The sequence below is a fragment of the Dipodomys spectabilis genome, unplaced genomic scaffold (assembly GCF_019054845.1).
Source record: "Dipodomys spectabilis isolate Male_0828 unplaced genomic scaffold, ASM1905484v1 ptg000054l, whole genome shotgun sequence".
In the NCBI taxonomy this organism is placed as follows: Eukaryota; Metazoa; Chordata; class Mammalia; order Rodentia; family Heteromyidae; genus Dipodomys; species Dipodomys spectabilis.
This window is the reverse complement of record NW_024870731.1, coordinates 6273824-6292675: the sequence shown is the minus strand read 5'-3', so window position 1 is coordinate 6292675 and position 18852 is coordinate 6273824. Positions and strand designations below refer to the sequence as shown.

Here is an 18852-nt window from a genome sequence, read left to right as displayed (position 1 = left end):
AGATCCTCCTATCTCAACTTCCAGAATACCGAGATAACAAGTATGTAATTAAATTATCAAAGAGCTCTACATATGTAACATAAACAAATGGAACTAAAAAATAGAAAACCTTTGAACAGGAGTCTTTATCTCTCAATTATTAGATAAGCAGACAGTAAACTAATAAAGATACAGAAGATTTAAAGATTTAAACAGACTTTTTTTTTTTTGGTCGGTCAAGGAGCTTGAACTCTGGGTCTGGGTCTTGGTGCTGTCCCTGAGCAATTCAGTTCAAGGTGAGCACTCAACCACTTGAGCAACTCCACCACTTACAGTTTTCTGGCAGTTTATTGGAGGTAACAGTCTCATGAACTTTCCCTGCCTGGGCTGGCTTTGAACTGTGATCCTCAGATCTTAGCTAGGATTACAGGTGTGAGCCACTGGTACCCAGACAGACAGATTTCTTTGTATATGTTTCCTACTGCTATTGAAACAAGTTAATACAAACATACTGACATTGTCTACTATATTTTTCTATCTTTTCATGTTCAACTTTCCTATGTTTTAATATTTACCCTAAGAGCTTTATCACAACATAAAGCAATTAGCATTTGATAAATTTGCCAATCAGAGAGCAATTAAATGCAAAAAAACTCAGCATGTTTCTTCACACACCAACAAATTCTAGATCAGACCACTGCAACTCCTAGCTAGAAAGATCCACTTAGAAAGCATTTAACTAGGCACAACCTAATGCCTACCAGCTAATGCAGCATCCTCTTCACTTTCTGAGCCATATTGAAGTGCCATGGTAATTGCTGATAAACGACCCCCTTGGACTGCTCTTTTATTACTATAAGGAAAAAAAAGCAACTATAAGACATGGAATAATGTTACAATAATTGACTACTTTAAATGAGATACCAACTATTAGCAAAGCACTAATATCAAAGAAAAATAATTTTTATTATTTCCCTCTCTATGCACTACTAATATTCCTTATAATCAGTCTTATGAAAGAAAACAGGGTTCTGTTTTTCCCTCTCAGAAAAGAAGTGGTGGTATAAAGCCTAGAACAGGCTAATACAATTTTTGTTGTCCTTGTTGTCTGTTGTGGGACTTGAACTCAGAGCCTGGGCACTCTCCTTGAGTAACTTCACTCAAGGCCAGTGCTCTAGCCATAGCACCACTTCTAGTTTTCTGGTGATTGAGTCTCACAGACAGTCCTGTCTGGGCTGGCTTCAAACCACTATCATCTCAGCCTCCTGAGTAGCTAGGATTATAGGCGTGAGCCACAAGCATCTGGCTTTGAAATTTGTTTTTTTAAACAAAAATGTAGCATACCACTATTTTATGGAAATGATTTAGTCACAGTTACTAGTTATTATTTTCTAAGACATTTATATGTCCTAATAACAAATTCTATTATGATCACAAAACTTAATATAAATACGTATTTAATCCTCTATTTTTTTTTATAACACTACCTAATAATCAAAGTGGAGGCCTTGTCTGAAAGGTGAGGTAAGGTCTACTACGGTATCTCAATCTTTTTTTTTTTTTTTTGGTGTCAGTCCTGGGGCTTCAACACAGGGCCTACATGCTGTTTTTGTTGTTGTTGTTGTTGTTGTTGTTGTTTTTTTGGGTCCGGTTGTGGGGCCTGAACTCTGGGCCTGGGCGCTGTCCCTCAGCTCTTCAGCTCAAGGCTAGTGCTCTACCACTTGAGCCACAGCGCCACTTCCAGCTTTTTTTTTCTTTTTGCTTATGTGGTGCTGAGGAATCGAACCCAGGGCCTCGAGCATGCAAGGCAAGCGCTCTACCACTGAGCCACCTTCCCAGCCCCTACATGCTGTTTTTGAGCTTTTGTTGCTCCAGGCTTTTGAAGTCCAGCTCAAAGCCTGAGCCACAGCTCCATTCTGGCTTTTTTTTTGGTAGTTAGAGATAAAGAGTCTCACTAACTTTCCTGTCCAGGGTGACTTCAAACTGATCCTCAGATCTTAGCCCCCTGAGTAGTTGGGATTACAGGCAAAAGCCACTAGTGCCTAGCTATTTTTTCCCCCTAATGTGACAAGGAAAATGATGTAGGCTAGACTAGCTTTGAACTTGTGATTCCCTTCTTTTAAGCCCAAGTGCTGGGAATACAGGGATGTACCCATGCCCAGCTCATACCTTAACCTTTTTTTTTTTTGGTGGTATTAGAGTTTGACCTATAGCCTTGAGCTGGCTAGGCAGTTGTTCAACCTCTTTTTTTCTTTCTTTTTTTTTTTTAGGTCCGGTCGTGGGGCCTGAACTCTGGGCCTGGGCGCTGTCCCTCAGCTCTTCAGCTCAAGGCTAGTGCTCTACCACTTGAGCCACAGCGCCACTTCCGGCTTTTTTCTTTTCGCTTATGTGGTGCTGAGGAATCGAACCCAGGGCCTCAGGCTTGCAAGGCAAGTGCTCTACCACTGAGCCACCTTCCCAGCCCTTGTTCAACCGCTTGAGACACACTCCCAACCCATACTTCAGCTTTTTTTTGGTCGGTCATGGGGCTTAAACTCTGGGACTGGGTGCTGTCCCTGAGCTTTTCAGCTCAAGGCTAGCACTCTACCACTTGAGCCATAGTACCACTTCCGGTTTTCTGGTGGTCTTATGGACTTTCCTGCCCGGGCTGGCTTTGAACCGTGATCCTCAGATCTCAGCCTCTGGAGTAGCTAGGATTACAGGCATGAGCCACTGGCACCCAGCTCATACTTCAACTTTTTAAAGCACTTGATAATCAATTCTCCTAATAACCTAAACATATTACTTCAAGATACCTATCAGGCAAATAGTAGTTTGTCTACAATCAGAAGCATGGGTCAACTTTAAGATTAAACCCTCTTCTGCTCACCGGTAATACTTGCTAGTAGGATTTCTTTCTTCACCAAGGCTTCCTTTACTATGAGAAGGACCAGTCAGCCTGGCTGCAGCCAAATTTGATGCAGTCCTATCCAAAGACAATATGTATGTATGTATGTATGTATGTGTATATATATACATATAAATAAAGCTCAGAAACTTGATAGCTAAAAATAGAATGTTGGGTAAAACAAGACAATCATTTTATTTTTTTCTAACAGAAATAACAAAACATTTCTGAGCTTCAACTAGGTAAGCAGGAATTGCTTTGGGATCTGGAGTCTATAGAAGAAAACAGACTAGGGTTAGTCCTTGAGAGCTTATGGTTACTGCAGAACCATAGGACATGATATTAGAACAAATGGAGAGCCAAAAGAAAGGTTTGGAAGTAGTCACCCAACCTTCCCATTCCAGGTAAGAGGAATAAGAATCCCCAAACTGAGGCCTGTTCTAAGTTACAGTGCTAGTGAAGGGAAAGACAAAATAAAACTTCCAGATCTCCTGGCTAAATATAGTTATTGAAAATATATAGTGTTGTAAATTATACACAACCATAATTTACATATTCATTTATTATATATGTTACATGTATAGTATTATATACATATGTTTGTACTCATAAGGAAATAAAATATGTAGTGGTGTTAGAAATCTTAACAATACTTCTAATTTCTATAATACTTGATAGGCAGGTATTTTACCACTTGAGCTATGTTTCCAGGTCCAAAACGTTTCTTTCTAAATAAAGTTCTCAATAAAGTTGCATTTAAGGGGCTAAATAAATTACCTCTATTCTTTTCAGATTTACGTAGTCAATTATAAATAAGATCTTAAATGTAACATAAATCTTATTTTCCATTGTACTGATTTCATTTACTTAAAAAAAAAAAATCACCAAATTTAAAGACACAAAGCTCTTAAACATTTTTAACCAACCTTATCCGAAGACTTGACTTAGCCATTTCATGATGTTCTATTTCTGCCTTTTTCATATAAAATATTTTTTTAATTGAATTTGCATCCTGTCAAGATAAAATTACTTGGCTTAAAAAAAGAACAGGAAAAATCAAACAAACAAAAAATGGTTAAAATTAATTGACTTATAAACGGAGTAGGAAAAAAATCAATCAATCCCAAACAAATAAAAAAAGACGTTTTTATAGATATATAGCTAGAATTGCCCTCACTCAGGCCCTAAGCCCTTTTTATGGCCCTCTTCCCATTTAATACCCATTAAACTCCATCTCTAACCTTTTTACAGACTTCTGAAAATATTTTCATAAAGTTGTCACTAATTAAAAATAAGCTAAAAAGATTCCTAGTCCTTTACTAATTAGTCAAGCAATACATAAAGATCCAATGGCAAAATATAATGAATTCTATTGTATCCTGACCTAAAAATTTAAAGAAATTTCCAGTTTATATACTTATTTAAATTAACAGGACACTAACATAACACATTGAAAGTGTCCTTTCTCTTTAAAACTCAGTTAAAGAAAACTAATTAGAGCAAAAAGAAAATTATTATATATATCAACCAACAACTAGTACTATATTTTTAAAATATTCTATAAGGACTAAGACTACAAGGACTTCATAATTTATTCTTGATTTTTCCTCAAAAGTTCTCAATATGAAATGTTAATATACATATGTATAGTGACATACACCTGTAATCCAAGAGGGCAAAAGGATTGTAAAATTGAGGCTAGCTTGGATTATATAGTGACTTCTTGTCTCAAAAAATTAAAAATAAACAAAAAGCTAATATTAGCTAACAACAGAATTTTGAGTACTGGGTCAGCAGTCAAAAAAGTCTAATAATTTTAAAGCTGAAAGATTTTCTGAGTAATCTTTTATAAATTCCTAATGTATGACTAATGCAGAAACTTCTAGAAGCAACTATTCATTAGAATAGTGACTACAAAATTTCTAAGAGGCAATAGCAACACAATGAAATAATTATTTTACATTGTATACTACAGTACATAGGCTACTTTTTATATATACAAAGGTTAATGCAAAGAATAAATCAATATTTTTAAGAGGATAAAAAAATGAATTGTCTGGCCTAAGAACAAACATTTAGATGACTACTAGAACAGAAACAAGAAATTAGATTTAAATCCCTATATGGTGATTTGGATTTTCAATAAGAATGCTGAGAAACTTCAATTGAGAAAGAATAATCTTTTTATAATCTATTGTGTTGGGATAGTATCCCATGTAAACAAATAAATCTGGACTTCTACCAAGCAAACAGAAATTTTTGGATCAAAAACTGCATGAAAAGCCAGGCACTGATGGCTCATGCCTGTAATCCTAGCTATGCAGGAGGCTGAGATCTGAAGATTGTGGTTTAAAGCCAGCCCAGGCAGGAAAGTCCGTGAGACTTTTTTTTTTTTTTGGGTCCAGTCGTGGGGCCTGAACTCTGGACCTGGACACTGTCCCTCAGCTCTTCAGCTCAAGGCTAGCGCTCTACCACTTGAGCCACAGCGCCACTTCCGGCTTTTTTCTTTTTGCTTATGTGGTGCTGAGGAATCGAACCCAGGGCCTCAGGCATGCAAGGCAAGCACTCTACCACTGAGCCATCTTCCCAGCCCCCCGTGAGACTCTTATCTCCAATAAAAACCACTAGAAAACTGGAAGTGGTGCTGTGGCTCAGTGGTAGAGTGCTTGCCTTGAGCTGAAGAGCGCAGGGACAGCGCCCAAGCCCAGAGTTCAAGCCCCACAACTGACCAAAAGAAAAAACTGAATGAAAGGATCTAAGAGCTAAAACTACAAAATTCTTTTTTTTAAAAAACAAAACAAAAAAAAAAAACAAAACAAAGGAGTCTTTATTGCAAGCTCGAGCTTGGTCCCCCCACATACATGGCAGCAGCCAATGATGCTGAGAGGCCTAAAACTATAAAATTCTTAAAAACGAAACCGGGGTATGATATACAGAATATATAAAGGATTATTAAAATGCAACAATAAAAAGAGAAGTAATTCAATTTAAAAATGGGCAAAAGAATAGACATCGCTCCAAAAAAAATACACATACACACATGAAAAGATGTTGAGTATATTAGGGAAATTTTAGGGAAAGGGAAGTCAAAATTAGAACAACATACCACATCATACCCAATAGAATGGCTGTAATAAAAACAAAAGTGAAAAACCTGTTCTTAAGAATGTGAAGAAACTGCAACATTTGTACACTGTTGGTAGGAATGTGAAACAGCATAGTTATTTTGGAAAAACTTAACATATACATATCATAAAACCAAGCAATTCCATTTCTAGGAAGTAAATCTATGAAGCATATGAATGTAAACAAATGTATATACACATATAGATATAATAAAGTACATATAGATTTACATGTGAATGTTTATAGCACATTATTTATAATAGCCAAAAATGCAAATAATTCAATGGTCTACCAACAAATTATTAAATATATTTACAAGAAAGAATATTATTCAGCAATAAAAAGAAGTACTAGCCAGGCACTGATGGCTCACACCTGTAATCCTAGCTACTCAGGAGGCTGAGATCTGAGGATTGCGGTTCAAAGCCAGCCCAGGCAAGAAAGTCCATAAGACTCTTATCTCTAATACGCCACTAGAAAACCGGAAGTGGTGCTGTGGCCCAACAAGTAGAGCGCTCGCCTTGAGCTGAAGAGCTCAGGGACAGGGCCCAAGCCCAAGTTCAAGCCCCACGACTGACCAAAAAAAAAAAAAGCACTAACCAAGTGCTGGTGGCTCATGCCTATAATCTTAGCTACTCAGGAGGCTGAGATCTGGGGATGACAGCTCAAAGCCAACCTGGGCTAGAAAGTCTGTGAGACTCTTAGCTCCAATTAACCACCAAAAAGTCAGAAGTGGAGTTCTGGCAAGTGGCAGAGCACTAGCTTTGAGCAGAAAACCTAGGGACAGCACCCAGCCTTGAGATCAAGCCCCAGGACTGGCACATACACACAAAAAAGAAGTACTGACACAAGTACTATATGGATGTACCTTAAAAACATTATGCTAAATGAAGAAATCTTGTCACAAAGGTATCCATGCCATATACTAGACATTTTTATAACATATCCAGAATGGACAAATGTACAGAGACAGAAAGTGGCTGTCTAAAGGGTGGGGAAGTTGGAGAAAAATGAAGAGTGACTGAAACTGATTGGAGTAATGGGCATACAACATTGTGAATATGCTAAAAATGATTACATTTTAAATGAATGAAATGTATGATATGTGAATTATAATTCAGTGAAGTTGTTATATAAAAATTATTGATCCTAACTTAAAGTATCTACTCTTATCAATGAAAATAACAACAAAAAACTAACCTTGAATACTTGAGAACCAGGCTCATTGTAAGTTTTGGCATTTTTTGCTAGGAGATCTATATCTTTGGCCATTGCGTGAATACTTTTGTAGCTTCCATTCTATAGTAAACAATAAAATAGAGCAATTTCTCTTAATGAAAGTTAAATAAATAGAACTTAAAAAAAGAAAGTAAAGAAATCCATATAGTTTTAAATTATCAACATATTGTAAGACTTCATTGGAAAATACATATGTGAACAATGTATGAAGTAATTTTCTCTATTATTTTATTCTTTTTTGTCTTTCCTTTTTTGGTACTGGGGATCGAACCCAGGATGTTGCATTTGCTAGGCAAGCACTTTTGCCACTGAGCTACATCCCAGCCCTAATTTTCTCTTTTATAAATTATTACTAGTTCCCAGTGGTTACTATGTGCCAAGTGCTATTTTAGATGTTTCACACATTAATTCATTAATTCATATTAAATCATTCATTCAATATGATGTAAAATTCCCTCCAGGCCATTTGAAGTAAAACATAAAATGAATCCAGCAAAGAGTACTTACTATGTCACAGAGCTGTGACATTCCAAACCTCAGTCAGTCAAAAATAACTGTAGGACACGCATATAGTTGGCCTCAATTTACAAGGGAAAGTAAGGAGGTACACACGCTATGTAAAAGGCATACATGACAAATGATAATACACAGAATAAAACAGGACAGGTTCTAGAAAAAATAACCTGGGGCATGGTGAATGGTAGAACTGTATATACAAGGCCAAAAGAGGCAGAATCCAAAAACCAGGCAAGTTCTTTTTTCTTTTTTTATTTTTAACTGTATTTTTTTTGTCTTTTCTTTTTTGGTACTGGGGATCGAACCCAAGACGTTGCACTTGCTAGGCAAGCGCTTTGCCACTGAGCTACATCCCAGCCCAAGGCAAGTTATTTTCTACCCGGTATCAGAACATTCATCTTATTTGGAGAGAATCCAGAATGGATGGAAGGTAGGAGTAATAAGAATAAAAGACGACTGCTTTACCAGAAGTCTGGCAGCATGGCAAAGAGAAATACCCATGGGCCAGCTAGTTCACATTAGCCTGAAAAGACTAAAGCAATGGCCAGAGAATGGCAGAAATTCATTCCTGACTTCTGCAGAGTAGGAGTATTCTAACAGTGGACTAGAAAGCATCTAAGACCAACAGTGGAAAATGACAGTGGTAACAGAAATGGCACAAAGACTCTGTGCATATCCCTGTTCTGCCCATTTTCTGAAGGGTAGTTCCCCAGTCATCTACTTTAACAATTCCATAAGATAGTCAATATATTTTTCATAAATTCCCTTTTTGCCAAAGGTAGTCAGAGTTGATTATTTGGTTCAAGGATTAGGAAATGAGTTAAGTCTCTGAACAGTGGGATAGCAGGAAGAAAGCCAGGATCAAAAAGCAAGTTGTAGAAAGGACTAGACAGCCTCTCATCAGTGTAGCAGGAAAGATTATACCAATAATTAGTACATAAAATAATGATAATAGAGTTGGGTGCTGGTGGCTCATGTCTGTAATCCTAGCTACTCGAGAGGCTGAGATCTGAGGATCGTGGTTCAAAGCCAGCCCAGGCAGTAAAGTCCGTGAGTCTTATCTACAATAAACCACCAGAACACCAGAAGTGGCACTGTGGCTCAAGTGGTAGAGTGCTTGCCTTGAGCTAAAGAGCTGAGGGAGAGTGCCCAGGCCCAGACCGACGACCGACAAAAAATAAAAATTAAAATAGTACATAAGGGTAATAATAAAAGAAGGTGACGTGACTGTAGGCCTTTTGAAAGAAAGAAGATGATAAGCAAGAGAGAGAAGATAAGAGCTGACTTAGAGGCATTTAAAATCTGATTTTTTAAGCCAGGCACTGGTGGCTCATCCTGGCAACCCTAGTTACTTAGGAAGCTGAGATCTGAGGATCAGGGTTCAAAGACAGCCCAGGAAGGAAAATCTATGAGACTCTTTATCTCCAATAAACACCAGAAAATCAGAAGTGGCACTGTGGCTCAAGTGGTAGTGTGCTTGCTTTCAGGTGAAGAGCTCAGGGACAGCACCCAGGCCCAGAAGTTCAAGCCCCACTACTGATAAAAAAAAAAAAAATCTAATTTTTAGTATTATAAAGATATCATCTCCATAGATAGATGTTAGAAACTTCAATGCCAAGGAAGTTGCTCCCTTTTGCCAAATCGCTATATAATCAGTTTCCTTGCTCAATGAGACTAATAAATACATCAAGTCTTCCTTTTTGCTTTATCTCCTGCAAGTAACAAATCCTTTTTTTTTTGGGTCTGGTTGTGGGGTCTGAACTCTGGGCCTGGGTGCTGTCCCTCAGCTCTTCAGCTCAAGGCTGAAGTGCTCTACCACTTGAGCCACAGCGCCACTTCTGGCTTTTTTCTTTTTGCTTATGTGGTGCTGAGGAATAGAACCCAGGGCCTCATGCATGCAAGGCAAGCACTCTACCACTGAGCCACATTCCCAGTCCATAAATGTTCTTTTTTTTTTTTTTGGTCCGGCTGTGGGGCCTGAATTCTGGGCCTGGGCACTGTTCCTCAGCTCTTCAGCTCAAGACTAGCACTCTACCACTTGAGCCACAGCACCACTTCTGGCTTTTCTTTTCCTGCTTATGTGGTGCTGAGGAATCGAACCCAGGGCCTTATGCATGCAAGGCAAGCGCTCTACCACTGAGCCACCTTCCCAGCCACAACAAACCCTTCTTATCCCAAGGATGAGTGACACACTGACTAGGGTCTCATCCTATAGGGCTATATGAGCTGGTTTACATATATCACCATAGACCTCCATGACTCAGCAAACAGGGCAGCTGACCAGTGACAGTGATATACAGAGCTGGGAAAAAGAACTATAACATAAAAACTACATTTCTAAATGGCCAGGCAAAATAGTGTACACCTTTAACTCCAGGAGGATCACAATGTGAATGGCCCAGGCAAAATGCACAAGACTCTATCTAAAAAGTAACAGAAAAAATTTTTGTCCAAGTCCTTGGGCTTGAATTCAAGACTTGGGTGCTGTCCCTGAGCTTTATCCGCTCAAGGCTAGTACTCCACTACTAGAGCCACAGTTCCACTTCTGGCCTTTCAGGTGGTTAATTGGAGATAAGAGTCTTATGGACGTGTCTGATTGAGCTGGCTTTGAACTGTAATCCTCAAATATCAGCCTCCTGAGTAGCTAAGATTACAGGCAGGAGCCACTGCATGTTTTATAGGTTTAAAAAAAAAAACAAACTTTAGATAAAGCAGGAGATAAAGCTTTTTAGTTTTAAAAAACTTTAGTTATTGGGCTTTACATCAAGAAATTCCTAATAAGCACTAGGCCCTTGAGTTCAAAACTCCAGTATTCCCTAAAACAAACTACTCTCACATGATTTCTCAGCATACCTTCCTTTAACCCTGATTATCAAGCTGTAAATGACAATCACTCATTACTCAGTTAATATTTATTAAGTATTCCATGGGGACAGTAAATATAGATAAGAGTTAAGAGCATAAACACTGAAGCTAGACTGTCTAGTTTCAAATTCTAGCTCTTGAGCAGGCTAACTTCTCCAGCCTTGCTTTTTAACCTGTAAAATGAGAATCATAATGGTTTATCTAGCCCATGGAGTTGTAAGAATGACTTAGTTAATATACACAAAGCACTTAAAACAGTGCTAGATATATAGTAAATGTATATGAATGCTAGTTATAACTACTGAGGAGAAATAGTGATGAGGAGGAAGACAGAAAAGAAGTATTTATGTTCATTGACCTTATACTCTATTAATCTGCTGTAACTCTTATTCTAAGATATCCTAAAGCTATTTGGAGGTAGATAAAATAAACAAGCTTTTATTGCCAAAATACCTTTCATAGTCACAAATGTCTACAATTAATCCAATTAATCCACTATTCACCTGACCCCCATGGCAAAGACTAACACCTAAAATTATGCTCATATTAGGCAAAGGCTCAACCTCAAGTCCTAATTTTTGTCCTAAGACACAAGCCAAAGCTACAATTAGCAATGATCTTGTTTTTATTATTTGCTGATAACAAAACCCCTTAAACAGAAACATCTGTTTCTTTGCTTTGTAAAAGCTCCTAGAAAGTCTATGGCAAATCTGCTCTAAAACATATAATTACAATTGGTTACTTTCATACCTGTATCCTCTGGGCAATGGTCTTGAGATCTATAGGTTCCTTAATTATTGCATAATAGTCTGGATATTGCTGGAAGACAAAAACCAGGTATGCTCAATGAGTTAAATTACCCAATTGAATTCAAATGAAGTAACAATCCGTTCTTCAACCTGCATGAACAGCCTTATGAATTGCATGGCTAAAGACTAAGCTATATAGCCTATTGCTACATTTTATGTAAAAGATGATTTGTGTGTGTGTGTGTGTCTAAAGACTAAGCTATATAGCCTATTGCTACATTTTATGTAAAAGATGATGTGTGTGTGTGTGTGTGTGTGTGTGTGTGTGTGTGTGTGTGTGTGTGTGTGTGTGTGTGTGTGTGTGTGTGTGTGTGTGTGTGTGTGTGTGTGTGTGTGTGTGTGTGTGTGTGTGTGTGTGTGTGTGTGTGTGTGTTTGTTTTGGGGCTTAAAATCAGGACCTGCTTGCTTGAGCTTTTTTTTTTTTTTCCCCTCTCAAGGCTAGTGCTCTATCATTGGAGTCACAGCTCCACTTCTGGCTTTTTTTGGTAGTTAATAGACAATCAGTCTCCAAGACTTTCCTGTCTAGCTGGCTTTAAACTTTGATCCTCAGATCTTAGCCTCCTGAATAAGTAGGATTAAAGGCATAAAACATTGGCATCTAGCTACTTTTATCATTATTTTTACACAGGGTCTCACTATGTAGACCATGCTGGCTTCAAACTCTCTGTCCACCTGCCTTAGCTTCTAGAGTGATTAGATCACTAATATTTACTACTACCATGTTTGGCTATTAATATAATTTTAAGAAGCTTCATTAAACGCTCAATAGCAGGTTACAGGAGTTTATATTTGGTATCTGATAGTTATCATTATACAAACAATTTGCTATAACATAAGTCCTGGTCCTGGGCCTTAAACTCAGGGCCTGGCACTATCCCTGATCTATTGTGCTTAAGGCTGGTACGCTACCATTTCTGGCTTTTTGGTGGTTAATTAAAGATAAGAGTCTCATGGAAAATGGAAAGACTTGGAAAAAAAAATTGTATTAAGCGAATGTAAGCTAGACCCAGAGAAACATAGATTACATGTTTTTCCCATTTATGGTAGCTAGAATATGCCTATAAATCTACAAGTAATCACACTGGGTGGTAAACAAGAGGTTACAAATTAATTAAGTGTACAAGACTCTATGAGAGTGCAACTATTATAATTTAATTAATTAAATATTATAATTTAAATTTAATAATTTAAAAAGACTAAGTCAAAGTCCAACAAAATAAGTACCAGAAAATGGGTACTTGCAAGAGGGGAGAGTGGGGCAGAGTGGAGGGGAGTAGAAGAATGAAAAAGGAAAGTGGGAAGAATGCAGGCAAGAATTCACTGCATGTACCAGAGAACTGAGAAATATAAGAGAAGGGGTGGGTCAAAGAGGGGTGAAGATGTTGAAGTAGTGAAGATGTTGAAGTGGTGACACAGATCAAGATACTGAACACATAAACTGCTTTGTTCAATTGCAAAAAATTCGATATATAATCTCAAATTAAGATAAGCAAGAAAAGGGATAGGTTGAGAGATGTGGGTGATGAAAGGTGATCAAGACACACTGTATTCATAAACTGCTTCGGTGAATGAAAACTCCTTTGTACAACAACTTAAAGCTAATAAAAATATTAAAAATAAAAGTGTTGGGGCTGGGAAGGTGGCTCAGTGGTAGAGCGCTTGCCTTGCATGCATGAGGCCCTGAGTTCGATTCCTTAGCATCACATAACCAGAAAAAAAAAAAAGCCAGAAGTGGTGCTATGGCTCAAGTGGTAGAGTGCTAGCCTTGAGCTGAAGAGCTGAGGGACAGCGCCCAGGCCCAGAGTTCAGGCCCATGACCGGACCCAAAAAATAAATAAATAAAAATAAATAAAAGTGTCATGGCTTTTCCTGCCTACCTGGCTTCGAACCATGATCCATCTTAATTTCCTAAGTAGCTAGGATTACAGGAATGAACCCCACTAAACACAGTATCTTTTTAAAATGTTAAGCTAAAAAATTTCTAAATAAAATTACACTTAAAAAATGTTTTTTGGGTGCTAGTCCTATGGCTCGAACTCTGGGACTTAGAACTGTCTCCGAGCTCCTTTTGCTCAAGGTTAGTACACTATCATTTGAGCCAGAGTACCACTTCCAGCTTTTTCTATGCTTAATTGGGGATAAAAGTCTTACTGACTTTTCCCGCCCAGGCTAGCTTTGAACTGCAATCCTCAGATCTCAGCCTTGCTGAGTAGCTAGGATTACAAGCATGAGCCACAGGTGCCCAGCTTGAATTGCAAAAATTTTAAGGGCCAAAGACAATCTATTCATGGAAAAAAGAATGAAGTACTTTTTTGGAGGGAAGGAGAGGGAATGATGGTTCTGGTCTTAAACTCAGAACCATGACCTATTGCTTGGCTTTTTCATTCAAGACTGTCATTTTGAGCCATAGCTCAACTTCTGACTTTTTGTTGCTTAAATGGAGATAAGAGTCTCTTAGATTTGTGTGCTTATGCTGGCTTCAAACCTCGATCCTCAGATCTGAGCCTCCTGAGTAACTAGAATTACAGATGTGAGTCACCAGTGCCCAGCTTAGAAAAAGAAAGTTATTTGTAACACCCGTTACAAGCCTTTGTAATTTTGCAACCTAAATAATATAAATGTATATTTACAAGCATTCAGAAGCATCCATCAAAAATCAGGTTCAAATTTTGTTAATGTTATGTTTACTGCATTAGTCATTCAGTTAAGGCAAGGCCTTTCAAAATGAAACTTTTTTTTGGTGTAAATAACAGAGTCTGAATTCAGGGCCTTTCACTCTTGACCAGCTTTGTTTTGCCCAAGGCTGTTACTCTACCAATTGAAGAACAACTATACTTTGGCATTTTTCTGGTTAATTGATGGTGGGCCTTGCAAACTTTTCTACCTGGACTGGCTTTGATCCATAGTAATCAGATCTCAGCTTTCTGAGATCTATGGACATAAGCCCCTGGTACTGAGCCAAAATAAAACTCCTATGTGAGGTGGGGGTGGGAGGGGAGCTTACTGGGGACTAAACTCAGGGAGAACCCTTTGAACCAAGCCTTTAGGCATTTTTTGTGGGATTGGAAGCAGTATTGAGGTATGAATTCAGGCCTTGTACCATTTGAGCCAAGCTCCAGCCCTTTTGCTCTTGTGATTTTAGGATAGCCTTAAGTTTTGGATTGGGGCCTGCCTGATTTTCCTACTTACAGTCTTCTACATAGCTGGGATTATAGGCACATATCATCATAGTTTAGTTGTTGAGATTAGAGTCTCATTAAATTTTTGTATAGGCTAGCATCAAACTGCAATCCTAAGTAGCTAGAATTATAGGCACGAACTATGGTCCCCAGGCCTCTACCCTTTCTTTCTTTGAGATGGGATCTCCAAGTTCCCTTCCAACTTCTCCTTCTCCTACCTCAGCTTTCTGAGTGGATGAGATTATAGGTGTATGCCATCAGACACTTCTCTAAGCAATTTCTGATTGACCACATCTTAGCTCATCCTAACAAACTGCACATATTGAGGGATATCCCTGAGACATCCATTATTGGTTCAGAGACATTTATTTTTTGTTTTGTTTTTTGTTTTTTGGTCCAGTTGTGGGGCCTGAACTCTGGGCCTGGCCGCTGTCCCTCAGCTCTTCAGCTCAAGGCTAGCGCTCTACCACTTGAGCCACAGCGCCACTTCTGGCTTTTTTCTTTTTGCTTATGTGGTGCTGAGGAATCAAATCCAGGGCCTCATGCATGCAAGGCAAGCGCTCTACCACTGAGCCACCTTCCCAGCCCTGGAGACATTTATTATCTGGAGCTCTTCTACAAATTTTGTTCTTTGGAGAAAATACCTGATGTTAACAAAAAAAATCAAAACTTGTTTTTTTCCCCAGATTAAAGAAGTTCAGGGAAGTCAAACTGTGCCTTGTTTCACATCCAAGAACAATTAAAATGGCTACAGATCTAACTCACATCTAGCCTGTGAAACAACCAAAAATTTCCATGGCTCCAGCATTTTTAAATATCTAAGAAACAGTGTACATTATGAAGTATTTCCTTGGGATAGCACTTAACTCTCATTGTGATCATTTACTTCTGTATCTACTTCTTTCCTAACCCACTGAATTTCCTGAGGACAAAGATTCTAACTTTGTTAAAAAAAAAGTACTTGCAACTGATGAATGGCATGCAGCTTTTCGTATGAGTCACTGACAAAACTAGTTATTTAAAATAATGGGATAAAAACTGTACAAAAAATAAATAAATAAAATAATAGGGTATCTTGATTGGTGTAGAACAGTTAGAACATATTAGCAATACAATATATAATCATTGCTATCATAGGTATTCATGTAATAAACTATTCATAGTATGACTTAAAATTTTAAGACAAAAAAATATAACAAGTCTTCAGAAAACTAAACATAGAATTGGTGTATAAGGACAATGCCACTTTGGTATATATAATAAGTAAATAAGTAAAAGAAGTAGGATCTTGAGATGTGTGCACCCACATTTAGAACAGCATTATTCACAATATCTAAACATGGAAACAATCCAAATATGACATAATAGTTAAGCAAAATGTGATACATTGACACTGTGGAATATCATTCATCCTCAAAAAGAAGGAAGTCTGACCTCATAACAAAGATAACTCCTAAAAATATTATGGTAAGATAAGTAATCATAAAGACAAATACAGAATTGGTTCCCCCAGCTCTCCAATGGACACTGAACTCAGAGCCTTCAGTATGTTAGACAAGGCCACATCTCCAACCTTGGCTTTTCTTTTCCTTTTTTTTTTTTAAATTAAATTTTATTTTATTTTTTTTTTGTGAACATACTGTACAGAGGGGTTACAATTACATGGGCAGGATAATGCGTACATTTCTTATCAAGCACTGCAGCCTCCTCCTTTGTTTATCCTTCACATCCCTTCCGAGCCTCCCCCCGCCTTGGCTTTTCTTATATGGAGTACTTAAAGAGTAGTTAAAATCGTGAAACAACATGAAACACATAAAAAATACCCTATTATATGAATGATTATTGTATTATATATACTTTAAATTTGGAAAATATTCAACAAAGTCCAAAGAAAGCAGAAGGAACTATATAATTAGAATAGAATTTAAGTAAGTTATAATTTAAAAATATATACAATAGAAAAAAATCATGGCAAAAGTAGAATGATAGTTTAGGAACTTGGGGATGAAAGAAGTGGACTTGGTACCTAGTGGGTATGGAGATTCAGATTTGGAGATTTATAATAATGTAAAATTTAAAAAAACAACAAAAACCTAATAGCTAGCCAGGTGACAATGGCTAGGTGTCATGCCTGTAATCCTACCTATTTGGAAGGCTGAGAACGTGAGGACTGAGATTGTAACTAATGCAAGCAAAAATATTCCAGAGAACTCTCCTCAACTCTGTCTGGCATTCCAACCCATATGAGATTTAGATTGAAGGACTGTGGTTTTCAGTTCAACTCCATTTCCATGGAAGGAAGCTGGCTATAGTTACTTGTGATTCCAGCAACAATGGGAAGCCTAAAGTAGCTGCATTGAGCCTACCCAAAGGGCAGGGGAGAAGTCTATCTGAAAAATAACCAGTCATATCACTTAATCATATCACTTACCACTTTAGAAGGCAGTTTCTGAAAAAGTTCACTGATGAGCCGTCCTGATGGATTTGTGGCTACAACTATGGCTTCAAGAAGCTGCTCCAAGATCTCCTTCAGGTAACTTGGAGAAGACTTATAAGGGCAAGGGAAAAGGAGGGGAGAAAAAAGTACTTTATGAGAGAAGAAGACCAACTTCTAAGTAATATTAAATTTAACTTTCAGTAATACCATGAAAAGCTCCAATGCTAGCTGAACATTGGAGGTTCATGCCTGTAGGACTGATAGAAAGACTACAGTTCAAGATCAGCTTGGACTGAAGAGTTTACAAGACCCCTTACTTAACTGAGAAGTTGACCTGGTGTTATCTTGTTATCCTAACTATGACCAAAAGCCTAAAATAGGCAGATTATGGCCCACATGTACACATAGGCAAAAACCAAAATAAAGGGCTGAGAAATGAGGCTAAGCAGTTGAACATGTACTGCCAATCAAAAGGCCCTAAGTTCAAACCCCAGTATTACCAAAACAAACAAAAAAGCATGCTTTAATGCTTTACATAGAATTGCATCCCTAAAATAGCTTATATGAAAACTAGTGATGTTCTCTATTTTATTTCTGTAACTAAACCACTTGGATCAGATCCTTTACTGAACTCTATTCCACAATAAACATTTTAAAAACAAAGTTCAGGGCTGGGAAGGTAGCTCAGTGGTAGAGTGCTTGCTTTGCATGCATGAGGCCCTGGCTTCAATTCTTCAGCACCACATAAGCAGAAAAAGCTAGAAGTGGCACTGTGGCTCAAGTGGTAGAGCGCTAGCCTTGAGCTGAAGAGCTGAGGGACAGTGCCCAGGCCCAGAGTTCAGGCCCCATGACTGGCAAAAACAAAAAAACAAAAAAACAAAGTTCAAGCACCACATGTGAAATAATGAAAATGTTTATATACATTTTTAGGATATTAGTAACTGAGTTAGAGAAAACATGCCATATAATACTTGGTCATTTCCATATACTGATATGATGGTATTCTAGTAAGACAATAATTACAAACAGAGTTGGGCTTAAAAACTAGTAATCAGTGCTCTGCTAGGACTAATAACTGAATTCAAGTTAAGTCAAAACTGAGTAGAAAAAAAAAAAAAAGAAAGAAAGGGCTGGGAAGGTGGCTCAGTGGTAGAGCGCTTGCCTTGCATGCCTAAGGCCCTGGATTCGATTCCTCAGCACCACATAAGCAAAAAGAAAAAAGCCAGAAGTGGTGCTGCGGCTCAAGTGGTAGAGCGCTAGCCTTGAGCTGAAGAGCTGAGGGACAGCGCCCAGGCCCAGAGTACAGGCCCCACGACCAGACCACAAAACAAAACAAAACAAAACAAACAAAACTGAGTAGAGATGTACACCATTTCTGCTCTTCAAACTGACTGGGCTACACATAGTTACACTTAGTTTAAGTCTAACAGAGTACTTGGCCAAGAAAGTCTAAATTTGAAGCAAGTTTCTAGTGTGCAATGGGATATCACTGTCAAGGTTTATAATGAATGGCACTTCATATTCAAACTATGTTATTTATTTATTTATTTATTGTGTGTGTATGTGCGCTCGCATTTGTGCACGCACAGGAACACACATGCTGGTTCTGGGGCTTGAACTTAGGGCCTGAACCCTCTCCTTACAGTTTGTGCTCAAGGCTACTACTACTCTACCACTTGAGCCACAGCTCCACTTCTGGCTTTTTGGAGGTTAACTAGAGTTTAGTGTCACAGATTTTCCTGTCTGGGTTGGCTTCCAACCACAATCCTCAGATCTCAGCCACTTGAGTAGTTAGGATTATAGGCATAAGCCACC

General features: G+C 38.1%; 1 protein-coding gene across 18 annotated transcripts in view; it reads right to left on the bottom strand.

The window, feature by feature from the left end:
• Pbrm1 (polybromo 1) overlaps positions 1-18852 on the bottom strand; it is a 126367-nt gene that overhangs the window by 78178 nt on the left and 29337 nt on the right. For 12 of the 18 annotated variants that reach the window (XM_042679715.1, XM_042679705.1, XM_042679716.1 and 9 more), the window contains 6 exons: positions 17032-17148; positions 11363-11431; positions 7193-7291; positions 3793-3878; positions 2849-2944; positions 741-832 (listed from right to left, as the gene is read on the bottom strand). In XM_042679715.1, coding sequence (XP_042535649.1) covers positions 741-832; positions 2849-2944; positions 3793-3878; positions 7193-7291; positions 11363-11431; positions 17032-17148 — 559 coding nt within the window. The remainder of the gene's footprint in view (positions 1-740; positions 833-2848; positions 2945-3792; positions 3879-7192; positions 7292-11362; positions 11432-17031; positions 17149-18852) is intronic. The other 6 variants (XM_042679724.1, XM_042679713.1, XM_042679723.1 and 3 more) reach the window with 2 other exon arrangements.